This window comes from Heloderma suspectum, chromosome 2 (assembly GCF_057233095.1).
Source record: "Heloderma suspectum isolate Gila_16-S chromosome 2, 16-S_ref, whole genome shotgun sequence".
NCBI classification, from domain to species: domain Eukaryota; kingdom Metazoa; phylum Chordata; class Lepidosauria; order Squamata; family Helodermatidae; genus Heloderma; species Heloderma suspectum.
The window spans coordinates 221,204,711-221,225,264 of NC_139459.1; the positions used below are offsets into that span (position 1 = coordinate 221,204,711).

The 20,554-nt window shown below is 43.4% G+C and overlaps 1 protein-coding gene across 2 annotated transcripts in view; it reads right to left on the minus strand.

Moving 5' to 3' along the window:
- Positions 1-20,554, minus strand: part of EVPL (envoplakin) — a 90,368-nt gene that overhangs the window by 47,684 nt on the left and 22,130 nt on the right. For both annotated transcript variants that reach the window (XM_084838156.1, XM_084838157.1), the window contains 2 exons: positions 19,795-19,961; positions 19,273-19,523 (listed from right to left, as the gene is read on the minus strand). In XM_084838156.1, the coding sequence (XP_084694282.1) occupies positions 19,273-19,346 (74 nt within the window). In that variant the 5' untranslated portion in view covers positions 19,347-19,523; positions 19,795-19,961. The remainder of the gene's footprint in view (positions 1-19,272; positions 19,524-19,794; positions 19,962-20,554) is intronic.

The window sequence follows — 20,554 nt, forward strand, 5'->3', positions numbered from 1 at the left end:
AGGACCTCCCATTGGTCATTCATTTCTTCCTGCAGTGCTGGGGAGAAAGCATGGGAATCTAGCGGCTGCTCTCAAACTGCCTTTGGGGATAAACATGGGATGGAAATAATGTCTGAAAGACCTAAACACTCCACCTTCTCAAACTTATTAGCTCTTTATGGAGAAGTGGTTCTATGACCAAAATAATGTGCAGTGTAATCCTACCTGTGCATGTTTACTTGGAATACGTCCCACTGCGTTCAATGTTCAATAGAGTATGTCTCACTGTGTTCAGTCCTATGCAGACTTGCCCCCAGGTATGTGTGCATTGGATTGCAAACCTAAGGCTGAAATTTTACACACACCCTTACCTAGGAGTAAGCCTCACTGAACACAGTGAAGCTTACTATTGAGTCAACGTGTATGGGACTGCACTGCAAGTCTTGCTAAGGTAGACTTCAATTCTGGCAAATGTTAAGTTCAAAATATACTTTTCAGACTGTCTCATCCATTTTCTGCATTTGTTTCGGCTCTTGACCTGCTAGGTTAATGCATTTTGCGTATGAAATTTTGCCAGCTTTTCTCGACTGTGCTTCGGCATCAAATCAATGTTAATAACGAGGCTCTGTTGATATGTCATTTCTCGTGGTCCTTTCCAGCATGCTAGTTAAAGCTACCTCCTAGGTCACTGAGCAAAATCACATACTTCTTTGCTTTTGCGTTACCTGATATGGTTCTGTTATTTCAAATTAGAATTACCTCAGGTTTAACCCCTTTCATACTCACTGGTGGCACAGGAGAAGCACAGCCTTCACCTTTGCAATGAGTGTGGATCTCGGTGTTAAAGGTTCAGGCCCCTTCTCTGGTTGGTGATGTGTGTCAACCCAGCCTATTTATTAATTAAATTTCTTACACATGTTTCTGTATAACACGAGTGGGTAGCACGAGGTCCCTGTGGGCTGCATGCAGTCTGCTGCTTTTTTGCAGCCCCTCTATGCTGCATGACAAAATTTGGCAGTGTAGTGACATAGTAAGGAAAAAGGCTCCTTTTAAAAGCAAAACACTGCAGTTTGCAATTTGGTGGTGCAGCAGCAGCAAAAAGGGGCAATTTTAAAGCAAACAACCCCCCTTTCTCAGCTGCTGCTGATGCACCACTGAAATTCAGCAGCAAACTGCAACTTTTCACCTTTCCCCCATCACTGCTGCACCACATTTGGTGGCAAATTCGACTGTGCAGGAGTGATCTTCTCCCCGCCCCGCCCCCCCTGGAGGGGGCAATGCAGCCTCCCAACCCTTGGAAGTTGCTCAGCCCTGCTTTACAATGTAGGTCCTAAGGCAGTTTACAAATTAATAACACAAATCAAAACACCAATAAAATCATCATAAAACCTTCAATATTATGAGAAGAACACAGTTTAAAAGTGAGTATCAGGCTGTATGTGCCGTGTGACTTATAAAAGAGGAAGGTTTTCGCAGGATTCCAGAAGGAAACCAAAAGATCCTCCCAGGTGGACTCCGGGGCATTGGCCAGTGGCACACCCAGTGTTGGGCAATGCCAGCAGAGTGAACCCCCAAACCAACGGTTGATGCTAAACATATAAATTAGTACATGCACATTTTATGCAAATTGGTATCTACTTCGTCCTCTTTCTTGGGGAAGAGGACATTCTTGCATAAATGGCTCTCCTAACTCATTGGTCACTCCTCCTCCTGCCAGTGATATCCCCATCCTGTACCCTGTGCCCCATAAGCCCCACTGATATCTCTCTATGTCCCTCTTCCCCGCCCCCCGCCAATACCATTTAGTCTCCCCTTGGACATGAGTGCTGCTTGCTACTCACTCCAAACTACTAGGCTGTCCATCCCTGCTCTGCTGGAGTGGGAAGAATGAGTTGGATAGGGAGGATTATATGAGCCATAGGCCAGCATACTAGCTCACCCAATTCTGCAGAAGCAGAGAAGGGAGTGGAAGGGTTAGCAAAACCTGGAGCCCAACCCTGCTAACTGGGCCACCACCCCTTTGGAGGAGTTGCTGACAACCCCAGCCCTTACCAAGCCAAGATCTGATGACAAGGATGTTAATCCACTGATAACTTTTGAAAGATGCATGCTGAAGTTCATTCTGAATAACTGCGCATTAATTACTACTGCTCACTAATGCAGAATCCCCCCTCTATTTGTTCATTCTCATGTTTATAAGAATGTTTTAATGAAATTCTGCTTCATTGTACTACAGAAATTCAATTGCCTGTTTTTGATAAACGGCAGTATTTGATGTTTGGGGGGGGGGAAGAAAACAGTTGCCTTATTTTAGATTCAAAGCTGAAGCATTTTCCATGTTTATTTCTGGGAAGAGAAAGCCTACCACATTTTAACTATTTCTAAGACAACCATAGTGGGGAATTTACTGTGTGAGCATCATTACTATTGTAAATCTGTGTCAGACTCTTCTTTGGCCAAACTTCTAATTACCCATGGTATTGGATGACCTTTGAATGATTTACATAAATTAGCCTACTGCATATGAATGAAGCAGACACCCAAATGCCAAACATCATGATAGAGATGTACTCAAACACCAAATGGAAACATCATGGAATGAACTCAAATACTTGGAGCCAGGAAGAACTGCAGCCTGTGTGGATCCATTATGGGGAAAATGAAACAAGCCTTGGCCCAAACTGCACATCATGAAAAGACATGTGGGTGCCACCAATGCATGTCACCTTCTGTGTGTCACTGGTAGTTGAAAAACACATATAATGTGGTATCATTAAATTAGTATTTCCCCGTTCTCAGCAAGTGATAGCCAATGAAGCAAATCGGGGGGCGGGCGGAGTTCATTGTACGATGTCACATTACATATATGTTACAACTACGCATTACTGTGGAGACATGGGTTGGCAGTGTCCATGCACATCCCATAACATGCTTGTAGCTTGTGCCTTTCACACAGAGGAAATTGTGAAGCCAGGAGAGCAAGTATCTGGAAAGCACAAGTCAAATTGTAGAGGATACTTTGTAAAGGCTGGATTGTGCAAGCTGCAGAGAGTGGGGATAGGGGCCACTCCTCCGTAGGTCAACTGGGAGGAATCTAGCTTACCTCTCTGGACATGGAAAAGGTTGGGCTAGTTTTTTGCCTGCTGTATAATTTAATGATTCTATAGCATGAGTGTCCTGGCAGAGTGGGACACCACTATAATGTTTCTTAGGAAACATTCTATGGCCTCTAATTTCTAAATCACTTGTTCTCAAAATGTTTGTAAATGGGATCTACAAATAGAATGGTGTCCTTGTTGAGGGCAGACTCTTGAACAACGATCTAGGTGGTTTTGCTAAACTTGATGAGGATGAATAAACTGAGACTGAATCCACCAAAGATCTGATCGTTCCATCCCTGACTCAGGAATTACCTTCTCCATATGACATTCCGATGAATACTGCGGAGTGTCAAGCAGCCTGGCAATCTAATCACAACCTTCCTGTGACCCACTGCTGACTTCCCAGTGACTACTTGAGAACCACCTAGGCTGGGTGTGTTACATGCTATGCTGAAAAGAGCAGCAGCTGTTTTTTTCTCTCCCCTCCCAAAAGAGAAAAATACCTGTAATCCTTTGTGATGGGCCTGGAAGACTATGCTATTGTGGGAATCACTGTAAAAGAAAGTAAGAAAATTGCCCCCCAAGAAGGGATCCTTGTAGTATATCTGAAATAACTTAATGAGGCTGCAGTCCTATACACTTACCTGGGAGGAAGTCCTATTGAATTTAATGGGCCATACCTCTGAGTAGACATGCATAGGATTCTGCTGTTAGATATAGTTGGTGTTTTTTTGGTATTTTTTTAAACAAATTTTCTAAATATAATTTAGTCACTAATACACACTTACCAGCTTTTGTGTATTCACAATTAGAATGGAAATGAATATTTGCAAATATTCAGCATTCTATTAATTTTCAAATGTCAACATTTTTAATGAGGTATTTCAAATCAAAAATTGAATTCACATTTTGAATGTGAACTGTATAACTAAAAATGTGAAATTCAAAGACTTGTTTGCATCTCTTGTTTGTTTTGATTCTGGCAGATATCAAATATGCAGTCTCCTAAATTGTCAAGTATCAAATGTTAACTACCACTGCACATTATCTATCAAAAGTTGACAGATACTAAATGCCACGGTTGTGCATCAGATTTGGCCGAAGCCCAAAGTTAGAGCCAAACTGGACCCCTTTGGATAGTTTCTGGTGCTTCCTGAGGCAAAGCAGGCTTCCCTCTGAAGCCATCAGAACAGAAGCTGGACCCTGCACAAAGCTTTGTTTGCCATTCAGGCTTAAGAAAAACAGACCACGTGTCTCCAAAAATAGTGACTTTTGCTTTCATTTCTCTACATGCTAATAAACGGAGGAGCGGGGTTGGATGACTGATAAGTCCACCTTCTAAGTACAGTGCACACTTTACCGACGGCTCACCAATCACTGTGCTTTGGGCGAGAGCAAGGACGGGACTGTGACATGGCCATTCTTCCAACGTTGCCAGGCTTTACTATGAAAAAAGCGTTAAACTGGGTTTCAGTCATAACTCCCTTCCCCCTGCGCCTATCTTTCTGAAACTTTGCAGGGTTTTTCTCTGGGGACACCTCTATGATGTGAGCCATTTTCATATAAATTACCCACAAAACCATATGGGGAGGGAAGGAGAAGTGAATAACTCATATCCCCCAATTTGAGGACTCTCTTTCCACATAAACCACTGTGCCTATCCTTCTGAAGCTTTGCAGTTTTCGTACTTAGGGGCCACCTATATGCTGTCTGTCATTTTCAGAACAATGATCCACAAAGAACATAGGGCAATAAATGCATTTGGATACCCTCAAAATGTAAAGGCTGCCCTTGCACAAAAAATCCTGCACCTGTTCATCTGAAACTTGGAAGGCTTGATTCTCTCAGAAGGAGCAGCTATCCCTAATAATTCCATCCAATTCTGCCAAGAAATAAAAAATTATCATCAGTTCCCTTTTAAAAAATCAGAACATGAAAACACTGCACTCATTTTTCTGAATTTGGCAGGTATAATCCCCTCCTAACAGGCATTATGCCTGCAAATGTCATCCACTTCTGACAAACAGAAAGAAAGTTATAGCAATTTTTTTTCATTTCTCATAATAGTCAATGGGATCCCCAAAGCCTTGGATTTCTGAATCTCAACTCAGGTTCACTACCCGAGTCAAAGTAGATGACCTCCAAATCAGACCGAGCAGAATCTGGCCATTTTCCACAGTGCCAAACTGGGGTCAGAGCTGAATCTTGTGGTCAATGCCCATCTCTACTAAAACCATGGTATGCCATCTTTCAAATGCTATAAGATATAATATACAATTGTTTGTTTATTTATTTATTAGATTTATTAGCCGCCCATCTGGCCAGCTACCCAGTCACTCTAGGCAGCATACAATACAAATAACACAAAATACAACAAATTTACATAATCAATTGAACAAAACAACATTGCTCTAAAAAACCCTAACCCACCCCAAATGCCTGGCTGAACAGCCAGGTTTTCAGAGCCTGGAGGAAGCTCACCAAAGAACTTGTCAATCATTGAAGTCCAATAATAAATAAATGTATATTTTATCCTATTGCATGAACCATGAAATTCTGTCAAATTCTGTCACATACACCAGAGGTTTTGAGATTTTCTTCTGGGAATCTCTGGGTGAATGCTCCTCAATGAGAAGAACAGCTAAAAGAAAACTTACCCACCACTTTCGGTCCACAGGCATGGGAGAATGTTGGGCACGTTCTAGCACACACATTCAGTTCCCAATTGGTGATGCTGAGACCCAACATTGCCTAGTGAACTGAATGTGCAGCCTAGAACATGCCCCAGAATGTTGTTGCAGACACTCATGGAGCTTCCTTGCCAGATACCCAGTGTGGAAAGTGTTTCTTGGAGGTGGTTTGTGTTCGCAAACTGTGATATTCCGATGATGATGATGATGACATCAATTTATATACTGCTTACCATATCAAAAGATGTCTCAGCTGTCTGTATTGGGAAGCACCACATTCTATTGCTAATCAGCTATCAAATGCCACAAAATGACAGTGTGTGTAAAGCAGCCAACACTGAAAGGATATATTTGGTATAAAAATCTGCAAAGGAAAACTTCAGGGAACACGTTTGTTCAGCTTTACATCACTATCAAAGTGACTGAAGATTGTGTTGCAGTGTTATGTTTTAGTGTGTACACATAGTGCACACGTTGAAAACTACAACGTATGTTTTGAAAGACAGGTATACTCAGCTAAAAAGTGTCTTCTTTCACTCTGGGTCTGGGAGTCAGTCAAGGCTCTGTGTCATGTGTATATGCTTTTAAACACAGGTATTTGTCTCTGGTGCAGTGCAATGATTGCAAGCCCAAATCAGGGTATAAACTAGTTTATCCCAGATTAATCAATAGAAAAGAAGAAAGTTTGTGCATGTAGAAAAGCATAGCGCTAAAAAAAAGGGAAGAGAGACTGTAATGCACGTCTGAGAAACAGCCATCCTTCTGCTGCTGCTGATAGACATGCACCCATAAACAGCACACCACCACTCAAGAGGCATTCAGTTCACACACGTTTTATGTCTTCAGACACACCCTATCATTACTGCTAACATAAATCAATGGAGACAGAAATAATTAGTGCTCAAAAGCTTTATATGCCTTGGAGAGGTTCATGAAGGGCTCCAGCTAAAATGCTGACATGCCTCTCAAATTCAAATCCAATGTAAGCTCTCTCATTTGTTACTCATACTTTTCCAGAGTGGCAACACATCCTAGAATAAATAAATTAATATGATGGACTGGAGAAAGATTGAGTGAGTTATAATCTACCACAAGAAGCAAGGATGTTGATGCACATACTTTATGCTCAACACCAGCAAATAATACTGTTGATAAATGCAGCCTTTCCAGAAAAATTGGTTAGTACTGCAATAAATGCATAGTTGTTACTGATTTATTTTGTCAGATCTGGATGCCTTCCTTAAAGGAGGGTTTTCTGTTTCAGGAATATCACTTTTTCATAAAATCATAAAGCTGGAAGTGACGGAGGTCATCTAGTGTAGAGGTAGACAACCTAGTGCCCTCCAGATGTTTTGGACTAGAACGCCCATCTGTGGAACCCTCTCCCCAATGAGGTCCAGCTGATGCCAACATGGTTGTCTTTCTGGTGCCAGGTTAAGACCTTCCTTTACCCCCAGACATTTGGCAGCATATAATGAGGTTTTTAATGGGTCTTGGGATTTTTATTAATGATTGTTGAAAATTGTTTTACATTTTTTTTATGTAAATGGTTTTACATTAAGGTTTTTAGGGTTTTAATCTTTGTAAATGGCCCCGAGAGCTTTGACTATTAGGTGGTACAGAAATGCAAAAAATGAAATGAAATCACCTCTAGCAAGCATGATCAAAAGTCAGGTATTGAGGGAGTCGTAGTCCAAAACATATGGGATTGGATCCAACTTCCTCGTTGCACCTGTGGAACAAATACTGCTGGTGGGATTGGAGTTCTGCATCCTCTCCTCCTTCCTACAGCCCCTGCATGCCCTCCAAAATTGCTCTGGAGGGTTGGAGGACTCTCCAGAACATATTTGGAGGGGGCACAGGAGGCTGCAGAGAGAGGAGAGGGTGCAGAGGTCCTATTCCTCTAGCAGTATCTGTTCCGCCAGTGCAAGAAGGAAGTTGGATCCATCCCGGGGGGTGAGGGGATGGACAAGATTGCTTACCCCTGAATTCTAGTCCAACACTCTGCTCAATGCAGAAACTACAATGCAAGATGCATCTACAGCATCCCTGAGAGATAACTGTCCAAGGATTAAATACCTCCAGGGAAGGAGAGCCCACCACCTCCCAAGGTGCACTGTTCCACTGTTAACAGCTCTTACCATTAGGAAGTTTCTCCTAATGTTCAGCCGCAATCTGCCTCCCTGCAATTCCCACCCGCTGGTTCTAGTCCCACCCTCTGGAACAACAGAGAACAAGTCTGCAGCCTCTTCTGGGGGGCAGCCCTTCAGATATTTGAAGCCCACCAGCAGTGAAACAGAATCCTATTCTCCTCCACTGCCAAAGGCTAGATAGTCATATTGGATGAAAGAGGGCATGTACCCACGCTCTTTCCCCCTCTCAGAGGTCGCTGGCCAGTCTGAATACAGAAACTGGTTTGCATTTCTCAGTCAATTGCACAAGTTGCTTGCCTCTTGGTAACGCCCCAGTGGCTCCCCACCCTGGAATGAGGAGGAGTCAGGATAGCAAACAGTTGAACGCCACCCAGAATTCCAGCTGTTGCTTCCTGCCAAACAAGAAGAAGCATTAGTCATCGCCACACTGCCTCCCAGACATGTAGAGGCAGCCCTACAAAGGTATTTGCTTTACTGAGTTCTCTTTCTGCAGCTCAGCCAACTGACCTAGCCAAAGGAAAGTGACTGTATCGACAGAGTTGTTCATACTTTGCAATTTATGGTATGCTATGTATGGCAAGAAACCACAAAGAACTCAGGGTGTTATGTTGACCCACCTTTTCTGTAAACAACAACAACAACAGAAACCCAAGACCAAAAGTAAATACTATTTAGAGAGAACAACTCATGGAACCCTTCCTTGTCATCTGTCCATGCTTTGGCCAGTCCCCATCTAATTCAGTGACACTTCCTGTCTAAATTCACATGATCACAGAGTGCTATATGCTTCTTTAGAGATGCCAGAGACAGCACCAAGCATCCTACACTGTGTTTACTCTGACTCCTGTTTTTGGCCAGTATGCTTGCCTGTTCTTCCTGCCACAGGCTTATCTGACAGCAGCAGCTGAGTCTGCCCAACATGTCAAATTTCCCACAATGCCCTGAAACAAATAATGGAGCAATGTTCTGGAGCATGGTTGGAAATTTAACTGCTGGTGAGCAGCTTCCCACACCCAGCCTTCCAAAATGAAGATTTGGGCTAAGCTTTTAGGAAAGTATCTATCTATAGGTATCTATACAAACAATCTCTCTCTCTCTCTCTCTCTCTCACACACACACACACACACACACACACTGTGGCTGTTAAATTCTAATTCAAATAAACAACTTTCTCCAGAACAAATATGTATATTTTCTCTATGTAACTGTAGCTACATAATTGGCAGTTCACTGATGCTCCTGTCTAATTGGGTTTAATAAGAGTGCTTGGAGATTATCCAGGATGGGTCAGCAGTTACAGTTACCTGCCTTTGTGAAGCCATCTCATCACACACTGTTTGTGTTTGATTCATTTGAAGAACTAATTTAGAGTCATTTGGTTTCTGCTTGTTTGTCACTAGTTTGTCACCAAACACCATTTATTCTGCTGTCTTGAAACAGGGGTTATGCAAGTCTGCTTCTGACCAGGATTCTTAAAAAGTAAATATCTGATATTCTTTTACAATGGTCACCGTGTTTGTGGCTTGAGTAATACCTTAAAATGTAAACCAACATGTAAAGTGTCACTAACATGGATTTGTGTTTTTTTTTTCTATGCCTAATTCTTAATAGCTCTAGTATAATTATAATTAATTATATTAGATATTTAATAATTACTTTTATAATTATTATATCTATATATAAAATACTAAATGATAATGATGATGATGATGATGATGATGATGATGATGATAATAATAATAATAATAATAATAATAATAAAAATCTGTTTCAACAGAAAAACCTATGGTGGGTAAGAAAATAAATGCAAAATGGTGAAACCTGGCCAATTCTTAATTGGTGAAGCCTCATTCTCCCTCTCTCTTGTGCAGAGTGGTTGGCCACTGATGGCATCCAAGAGGAAAGGGGCTGGGTGACAGTCGAACTACATTCAGACTTCCCCCTTCTCTTTGTTATCCAGTGGATTGGTTGGTGGCAATGAATAACCTGGGATAAAGGCTGATGCAGACTCTGTCTCCCCTTATCCCTAGATACTATAGTATATACATTACTTCTGGTCTGAGATGAGTAGAAAAAGAAGTCCATTAAATCAACTCTGTGCTGATTACAGTGCTTATGTTGGGAACATAAGGAAAGAACATAAGGAAAGCCCTGGCTGGATCAGACCAAAAGTCCATCTAATCCAGAATCCTGTTTCCTACAGTGGCCAACCAGGTGATGGCCCCAAATTTGCATGGCTTTAAAAGGGGGTTAGACACATTCATGGAGGAGAAGGATATCAGTGGCTACTAGTCCTGATGCCTATATGCTACCTCCAGTATCAAAGGCAGTGTGCCTTTGTATACCAGTTGCTGGGGAACATGGGTGGGAGAGTGCTGTTGCACGCATGTCCTGCTTGTGGGTTCCCAGTTGACAGCTGGTTGGCCACTGTGAGAACAGAACGCTAGACTAAATGGGCCCTTGGTCTGATCCAGCAGGGCCCTTCTTATGTTCTTAACTAGATTCCTCCAGGAACCCTCCATAAAGGCATGAAGACAATCACGCCCCTGCATTGTTGGGCCTGGAGGTTCTATTTGGCCATCATGACTAATAGCTAAAAACCATGACTTAGGAACTCTTTCCTGGTTGGTCACTGCCAGTTCAGACCCATTATTGCATATGTGAAACTGGATTTTTTGTACCAGTGTGCATCACTTTACACATACACTGAACATGATTTATACTATTTTGTTGCCCATTCACCCAGTTTGGAGAGATCCTTTTGGCACTCTTCACAGTCCACGCAAGTTTTCACCATCTGCAATAACTTGGTGTCATCTACAAACTTGACCAACTCACTTTTGAATGCTTACCCCTAATCATTTATGAACTAATTAAATAGCACCAGTCCCAGTACAGATCCTTGGGGGATCTCACTGCTTATTCACTTCTATTGCGAGAACTATCCATTTACCACTACTCTCTGCTTCCTGTTCTTTAACCAGTTACTGATTCATAAGAGGACCTCTCCTCTTACCCCATGAGTGCTGTTTGTTTAGGAGTCTTTGAGAATGGATTTTGTATATAAAAACACTTTTTGGAAGTCCAAAGACACACAATCGTTATCAGTCATCCCTATTTTAATGCTTGTTGATACCTCAAATAACTCCAAAACATTAGCAAGGGAGGGTTTCTCTTTGCAAAAGCCATACTGATTCTTTCTCAGAACATCTTTAATAAAGATTCTGTCAGGAGCACCCTAGCTGCCTCTTACAGCCCCCTCCAATAGCCAACTCAGGACACAGACAATGAGGATTCTTTCTAAGGCTTTATTCCTTTATTACTTTATGACTCTTACAGATACTAATCATTAGCAACTAAGCAAGGAACTGCACTGGGGATAGATAGCTGAGTAGCCTAAGCTCCAGGCAAGGCAGTTGGTCCCCATTTGAAGGAGAACCGTGGGAAGACTCTAAACTTATGGGCTATGGAGAGATCCTCCCTCTTTCCCTTGGGTCCTCGGGACGCGACCGTTGTTTCAGTGCCAAACGAGCAGAGCGCCTCCTTTCGGCACCCTCCATCTGTCGTCGCTCCCTGCATCTGCGCCGAGCATCCAGCAAGCCCCCCTCCAGCGCTCTCTCACTGCCAGGGTCACTATCTATCCCAGGAATGCTGGCAGGAGGAATCTCTGCCAGCTGCTGTGCTTGTGAGAGAGGAGCGAGCTCCTCTCCCACGGATTGCTGTTCTTCCTCAGAATCAGAACTGCTCTGGGGCTCTATGGGCTCAGTTTCCACCCTGACAGATTCCTACCAATTTACCTGGAATAGATGTAAGACCAACTGGCCTGAAATCCTTGGATCCTCCTGGATCCCTTTTTTAAAAACTGGTGTCACATTGACTACTATTCAATTATCCAGTAAGGAGGACAATTTTTAAGATGTTGCTTGGAGGGCGGGGTCAATAAATCAGCAATTTTATATTTAAGTTCTTTAAGAACTCTTGGATGTCTTCCATTCAAACCCAATGACTTGTTCATTTTCAATTTGTCAATTTGCCCTGGAAATGCATGTATCATCGCCATTATTTTATTTAGTTCTTCAGATTCTCTTCCCCCACAAAAAAATGGTCCAGTTGTGGGCCCAACATCTTCTCTAGTGAAGACCATAAAGAGAATATATGCAGCTTCTCTGCAATATCTCTATCCTCCTTTAGCTCCATGCACTTCTTGGTCAGGTACCAGATCAAGCACCTCCCTGGCTGGTTTCCTGCTTCTGTTCATGGGCATCTCTACACCAGCCTAAAGCCCTGCATTTAAAAAGGGGCTTTCTGCTTCCGTTTTAAATGCAGGATCACAGTGACTCCCTTTTTAACCTGCTTCCCCCTCCTTCTCCCCATATCTGAGTCTTCCATTATCTTTCATTGATCTCACTCTTCTTCTTGCTGCTTTTCCTCTTTTCACGGAGGGAACTCAAGCAGAACACAATGGGTGATTTGATAACTCATTATCTGTGATCTATTTAAAAATGGAACAAAGAGCATTTGGTGCAGGAGACACCTTGGAGGGTCATGGCATCATGTAAAGAGCCTACCAACTTCTGTGAGGGAGCAATCTCATCGCAGGATAAAAGCTCCATGTGAAGAAAGCCCATGTGTGAACCTAGCGATGATGGATATTGTCAGCACAGCAGTGCCACCACAACACCGGAGTTGCTGACTATATCTATGATAGCCTGGTTCATATGTTATGGTTGCCTCCATGAGCATGTACCCAGGTCTAATCAAGCCTAGGTATGGGTGAGTTACATGCTCATCAGATTGGCTCAGAAATAAACCAAGCCATTCCTCCGACAAGATTGGGAAATACTACAGCTAATTTCCAAACCAATCCGCTAACAACTTCCTCACCTTCATGAGCCTCCTAGCCTCCTCCCTCCCACCCAACAACCCACTCAGCTTCAGGACCTCTTTTGGCTGCATAAAGCTGTTACAGATGGGAGGGAGTTGAACCAGGAATTTGTCTCTAGCTTGGATTTTAATCTGATCTGGAGAAGGATTTAGGGGCCTCATAATGCTCCCTTCTTCCTGGAGGTAAGCATTCCAATCCTCTGAAGCTTACAACCAGGCCCAGTCTCAGAGTGCTTCGGCAGCACCTCTAATCTGCTTGGCTATGGACCCCAAAATGTGAACAGGTCCAAAAATAGTCGCCAGCTGGATTCAGGAAGGACTCCTTCCAAGAGTTTGGTTATATGTGTGTTTTTCCCCTTTTTGTTTTCATCTTTCCTCATCAGGATAGGATTAACAGTCACCACAACTACCCAACATCCATGCCAGGTCACCTGTATCCCAATCCATGCCAGGTCAAATCTGTAATTATTCTCACCTCCATCTCAGAGCAGCTTTAGTCATTAGAAACAAACTTCTCCATGCCAACTACCTGTGCGATCACTTTCAGATTCAGGTGGTGGTGGTGCTTGTTTGCAATATCCAAAAAGGTGACTTTGTGGGAAAGTTGCGTGCTCTCCCAATGTGAATATAGCCCTGGTAACATCCCTACTCTGTACATTACCAACAAGCACCACTAGCTAAATATATGGAAGCAGTTGTGCAGGGAACTGGCAGATGTTTGTAAGATCCAGAGCCTGTAGTAGACAATATGAGTCTCCTCAATGAGAGGCATAAAGATCAAGAAGTCTGTACTTAGGAGCCAGGATGTAACCCTGTCATTCAACTTGTCTCTGTTAGCTATATAGTTCTGTCAAACAGGGATGACATGGACAGGGTTATCTTATCTATGAGGCATTTGAAAGGTACTGAGCATGATTAGTACTAGAAGAAGATCCTGGAAAGACTTTTTGAACGAGAATAATCACTTAGTTTTAGATTCGTTCTGAATTCCATAATCTAAACCATTAGCCTCCCTTGTCTTTGAGGCAGTGATCATTTATTTTTGCTTTGGGCAACCAAAGGCTGTTTAAAATCAAGCTGATCACAAAACAAAAGAGTAAACAATAGTTCCAGAACACATTAACTGGGTTGGTACAAAAGCTTCAGCCAACAGCAATATTTATCACACTAAGATAAATCTGTTCAAATACTCTCAGGCCTATATAGATATACCACATTTCAAGGGACATAATTTATTTTTAAAGGGTTGCTTTTTAGCTTAGACTAGAGAAAGGTTGAGCAGAAGATAGATTTCCAGAAGTTTGGGACTTCAACTTCCAGAAGCTCCTGCCACCATGGCCTATGGTCAGAAATGCTGGGAGTTGAAGTCCAAGATATCTGGAGATCTACTTTCTGCCCACCCCTGGACTACAGTATCACAACTCAATGGAACACAATGGATCCCTGATACAAACTACTGGTGTATCAGATGGGACTGCTGAAATGAAGAATAAGCTCACAGCGGCTGTTGCAACTAGGTAAAAGCAACACCTCTTAGAAACACCCCCATGGCATGAAAGGAATAAACCAGCCTTTCTCAACCTGGTGCCCTCCAGATGTTTTAGACTTCAGCTCCATTCAGCCCCAGCCAATATGGCCAATAGTAGGGAATGCTCGGAATTATAGTCCAAAACATCTGGAGGGCACCAGGTTGGGGAAGGATGGTATAAACTATTCAAACTGGTAAAACAATTCCATGGCTTCTCTTGAGGAGTGGCCATAGCTCAGTGGTTGAGAACATGCAGAAGGTTCCAGGTTCAATCCCTGGCATCTCCAGTGAAAAAAGCATCAGGTAACAGGTAATGGGAAAGACGCTTCCCTGCCTGAGACCCTGGAGAGCCACTGCTACTCACAGACAATACTGGCTTAGATGGACAAATAGTCCCACTTAGTATAACGCAGCTTTCTATAGTTCTCCATCAATAAGGAATAGTTCTTCCCTACTGAGAACATTCACACAGGGCCGGCCCAACCATTGGGTAGAGTGAGATGGTTGCTTCAGGCGGTAGGTGATCTGGAGGGGGCAGCAGCAACAGACCCCTGGCCATTCCCTTCTGTAGGAGGACAGACCTGTGGGTTCCACACAGTTTGCCCTGCCACCCCAAAGCTACCCTGTTGCCCTCAGGAGAAGTGGAGGGTGCTGTCCCATCACCCGCATTGAAGTCTGATTCAGCTGCCAGTCTAGCCAGCTTCTGTAGTAGAATGGAGCGGGGTGGCACTATCTTGTCCTTCATCTCAGGTAACAAAATGTTTGGGGCCAGCCCAGTATCCACAGGACTATACCACACATTCTGGCACTCCCTGGCCTCATCCCCAGCCTGGATTGCACTGTCCGTTTTCTGTAAATAACGTTAATTGTTTATTAGAAACATCTGAACCACAAATTAATGTGCTACCTCAAACATTCCAAATGTGGCTTGGTTAAGGGAAGCACAAAATCACCATGTGGTCCTATGAAGGTTTCAGATTCATTTATTTTATGTACCATTTCCTTGGGAAGCTAACAGTGCAATCTTAGGCATGCCTATTCCCAAGTAAGTCCCTGTGTTTCATGAGACTTATTCCCAGGAAGGTGTGAACAGGATAACTGCCAAAGAGAGCAGAGTTTTAACGCAGGGCTGCCAAGCAGTCTTCATTCAGATATTCCCTGGGCTAAGACCCACTTAGCTTTAATAACAGGACAGTGCTGTGTGCCCTCAGACCATTCTCTGGTCTCCATCATGTGAATGTGGTGCAGTCTGGGAAATGAAAAAAGAAGAAGAGATAACTCAGGCAGAGTGATTGTGTAAACTAGCACCAAGACAATCTTATCGCCTCCCTGGAAAAATAATCACATTCTTCATCCTACTCTGTGGTATGTGTAAACCTCTTATCAAAGGCAGCAGCTGCCCTAGCGCAAAACCACTAGAATCAAGCACATGAGGGAAAGAGAGTAAATAGCCTACAGGCAGGAATGTTCTTCAGCTGGCCTTCCCCAACCTGTTGCCCTCTGGATGTGATGGATTGCAACTTCCATAATTCCCAGCTAGCATGGCTGTTGGCCATGCTGGCTGGGAATTATGGGAGTTGCAGTCCATCACATCCAGAGGGCAACAGGTTGGGGAAGGCTGATTAAGCTGTAGAGCCTAAGGACTCCATCTGTCCTTTCATTTGTTTCAAGAATGACAGGGACCTGTCAGGGAATCTCATCTGCATTCTCTCCCTGGTGGTTGTATTTTGAACTAGCTAGAGTTTCTGAACCATCCTCAAAAGCAACCCCAGCATTGTAGTAGCATAACCTGGGCATTACCAGAGCATGGATAATTGTGGCCAGGTAGTTCTGTCCGGAAGGGGCAGCAGCTGGCACACCACCCAGCTAAGCTGGTAAAAGGTGCTCCCAACTGCCAAGCCTGAATCTGTAAGCACTACAAGATTGCTCACTTGATCATTTAGAGCAGGAGTGTTGAATCTCTTTCAGTCTGGGAGCCAAATTCCATGACAGAGGGCTCCTTCACACTGAGCTTTTAACCTGCGATTGAGATTGCTCCTTCACGGAAGTTTGTGAGCTCTTTACATGACGCCGTGATCATCCAAGGCGTCTCCTGCAGGAAATGCCCTTTGTTCCATTTTTAAATAGATTGTAGATAATGAGCTATCAAATTATCCCATTGTGTTCCACTTCAGTTTCCTCCATGAAAAGAGTAAAAGCGGCAAGAAGAGAAGCGAGATCAGTGAAAGAGAATGGAAGACTCAGAGAAGGGGGAGAAGGCGGGGGAAGGGGGAAAGGAAGCATGTGAGAAAGGGAGTTGTTGTGATCCTACATTTAAAATGGAAGCAGAAAGCCCTGTTTTAAATGCAGGATTTTAGGCTGGTGTTGAAATGCCCAGATAATTTCTCAGGGGCTGTATTCCAGTAGTGGGCAGGGCCAAAGGCAAAAGGGGTGGGGCTCACAGACACCACATATTTTAGCTTGAAGTTCTTACTGCCAGTCGCTAAGCCTTAGGAGAGGCGCTTCAACCTTTAAGAATGGGGAACAAAACTGGATAAACGTCAGGAAACTACCGGATGATCAGTTGTTGGAGGAAAGTGGATGGGGCCTAGGGAAGGACACATGGCCATCTGGAAAACCCCAGAGGGAGCCCCAGGCAGGCCAGACTGGGGCTAGGGCCTGAGGTCCTGCATCCCTGCTTTAGGGGCAGTGCAACCCCATCTGTCTTTGTCCCTGGTAGACAAATCTCCCATCAGCAGCGCCTCTACCTTGTCAGATCTTTATCCCAGTAGAGCAGCAGAACCTTAGCTAGACATAATTCATAGATCTGAACATTTCCATACCATCCAACATTTTAGAAATGGAAACAGGGACATACAAATTTTCACATCAAAGATCCCTGGCCAAGCCTCCCCACTCCCCACTATGTATTAACACCTCTTTGAAGGCTCTTCTACACTGCCTTGCTGTCTGCTGGATTTGTTTACTTTGTACCAGCCTTATCCTCCATTGTTTTAAGAGTCAAGAGGATAATTGTTCCTTTCCTTAAAGATGTATCAGAATTAACCATTCAATATATACTTTGGCAGCTGCACTGTGTGTGAAAGGGCAGGCCATGCGCAGTGTGGTGCCATAGTTTTCATGCACATGCGTTTACAGAGGTGAGCTCTAAAGGCAAGATGCATCCATTCCCCACTCTGAGATGTGGACTGCAATCCTATCTATTACCTGAGAATAAGTCCCGCTCAACTCAACAGGATTTATTTTTACAGATATGTCTAGGATTGCACTGTTAACTTCTAGAGACTCCAGGGAGGCAGCTAAACCCTGACAGATGACAACTCCTTCAATTTTACACTAACAAAATGTTAACAAAGCATCTGCAAAAGGTAAAAACAGGAACAAAATGGGGACAGCGATTTCCTTGGGATATGGGCCAAAGAACAAAGACTATCCCTGATAAATAGGGACAGTTGAAGTATATGAAGTTCTCCTTATCCAAAGTTATGATACCTGCCTACTATCTTGACTTGTGGGTTTCAGCCAGTTGTTTCACTGGCGTGAGTATTGCCTCACATGCATTACACATGCAAGAGGAATCACACCCTTCTCAGAGGAAGATGTGAAATGTGGCAGCCAGCGGATGGTATTAAGACATTGAGTTGGCAGCCTCCTGTACTCTGTTGTGGACTGTGTATATATTTGGAGTTGCACTTTAAAAAAAACTGCAGTCAGAAGACTTCTAACAGAGAACAGAATAAATTATGCAAAAGAAACCTATTGGCATTGATGGGCTTAATTTTCCTAATACATTTCTAATGCAGAATTGTGCATGTTTTGATAGGGACTAAGCTTGGGGAATATGGAGAGGAGAAACAGACCATGCATTTTGAGTGTTGTATCCATGGTCTCTAATGACCTTACATATACACATCCTTTTTTATTTCTGACTTTTCAACAGATGCAGTTTATATATTTACAAATACCTCTCTCAACCAAGTGGATTAGAAATGTCTTAAAAATAATTAAAGTCAAGGTGTGTGTTTGTGTGTGTCTTGTGTTTTGCTCTGCATTTATGATTGGATTAAAAATAGACACTCATTAGATTCTTCCGCTACATGGAACAAACACGATTATACTCCCTTTAAGATGCCCTATCTTTTAGAGATTCTGATTGCTGCAGGATGCAAGAACTTCACAGTTTTCACTCCCACTGCAGGAAGAAAAAGATTATGTCTGGTAACTGAGAAAAAGACTTCTCAAAAGACTCCATGCCACTTACACTGAGAACAAAATCAGACTTTAGCTTTCAAGTATCTCGCAAACCAAGTCATACTTTTAATTGGTCCCCAGACTGTTTCCATCTTTCCACTTCTATGAAGAATTTCAAAGGAGTTTAGAATCATGCTGTGTAGAAGGGGGCTGAGTTGCCTTTGTTACCGCTGCAGAGAAGAAGAGTTAGCACAGATTCTTTCAGCACCTTGTGCCTTAAGATGCAACCCTATACATGTCTACTCAGATGTAAATCCCACTGAGTTCAATGGGGCTTACTCCCTGGCAAGCGGGCATAGAATTGCAGCCATAGGCACCTGTTCATAGACCACTTGTGCTTCTTTTGAACTGTCCTTAGGCAACCCAGGTTCACATTTTCCTTTCATGTTTATAGTCCTCCTTATAGATATTTTATTTATTGCATTTATATCCCACCTTTTTTCCTGTTGCAAGGAACCCAAGGCGGCTTACATGATCCTCCTCCTCTCCATTTTATCCTCACAACAACCCTGTGAGGTAGGTTGGGCTGAGAGTCTGTGACTGGCCCAAAGTCACCCAGTGAGCTTCCATGGCTGAGTGGGGACTAGAACCCGGATCGCTGGGCTCCCAGTCCAACACTAGATAACTTCCTGATGTCACCCCTCCAGTTCTGTGAAAAGAAACACTTCCAAGAGTCAATGACTTACTTGGTTTGCTTGATCGGGGACCCTTTGCTTGGGGAGCTTCTGCTTGGCGAGCCTTTGCCCACCCCTTTGAACATCTTGGAGGCAACTGAAGCTCCCCTCTCTTTGTGTCCGGAAGGCTCTTCAGGAAAGGGGGTGGGATGTTTCAGCTGCCCCTGCTGCTGCCGGCTGTGGTGTGTTGAGATGGTGTGACGGGAAAGGTTGAGAAGGTCTGCAGATGGTTAAAAGCAGAATCTGGATGGCTCCTCCCCAACCTGCAGGTGATCAAGTGCAGAGATGGAAACTTGCCTTAAAAAAAATGACTAGAAAAACCAGTTTACACATGAATGAGTAAAAGCCTAGAGGGAGAAAGGGAGACCCCACCCTGGTACCCTGAAGAATGTGCTTCTGAACAAGCAGAGACATTCCCAGCTCTATTCACACGCTTTCTGACAGCCATTCCATATGATACAATTTCCTACACAGAGCCTAATCTCCGTGTGTGTGTGTGTGTAATATGTGCGCAGAGTAACGAATGAAACGAACCTTTGCTCATTGCTAGCACTCTACGCAGCAACTGTCCGGTGCATGGTGGCACAAAAACACTTGTGATGCACTTTGTACTTGACTATATATTTGTCGCCATGCAGGAAACAAGTACCCCATGGATCAGTCCAGGCCAGTAGAAGAATCTGGAACCAACTGTTCAGTGACTGGAGGAGACATAAAGAAAAACCAGTGTATTAGCTACTATACTTGCTGTATACAGTATAAAGTCTGTGGCTGGGATCCCAAGTGCTACTTCAGATATACCTCAGGGTTAACAGGCACCCAATAAGGTTTGAAATGTTTAGTTTTCTTTGAACAGCGGACACCTCTGCCATGCCATATCATAGGCTGTGAGTGCCATTTGGCATGAGAGCTGCTATTTGAGAAACACAGCCAGGGGCGGGCGGGGAAGGCAGCACAAGCAGTCTTGGCTCTATTTAAACTTCCTAATGATTTCTTTTAATAAAAGAGGGATTTCCCATTAGAAAAATAAGGCTTATAGCTGACACTTGGAAAGTTCAAATCTCCGCCCAGCCACAAAGCTCATTGGGTGACTTTGGGATAGCCAGCCACTACCTCTCAGTCTGAACTACCTCACAGGGCTGTTGTGATGATAAAAAGTGGGGAAGGAGAACCATGTGCACTGCCTTGAGCTTCTTGGAGGAAAGGCAAGATAGAAATGTAATAAAAAAAAAGGACTGGCTACCAGCATTGTGTAACCACATTTCCCTGGAAAAAAATCTAAGCAAGTCTCTTC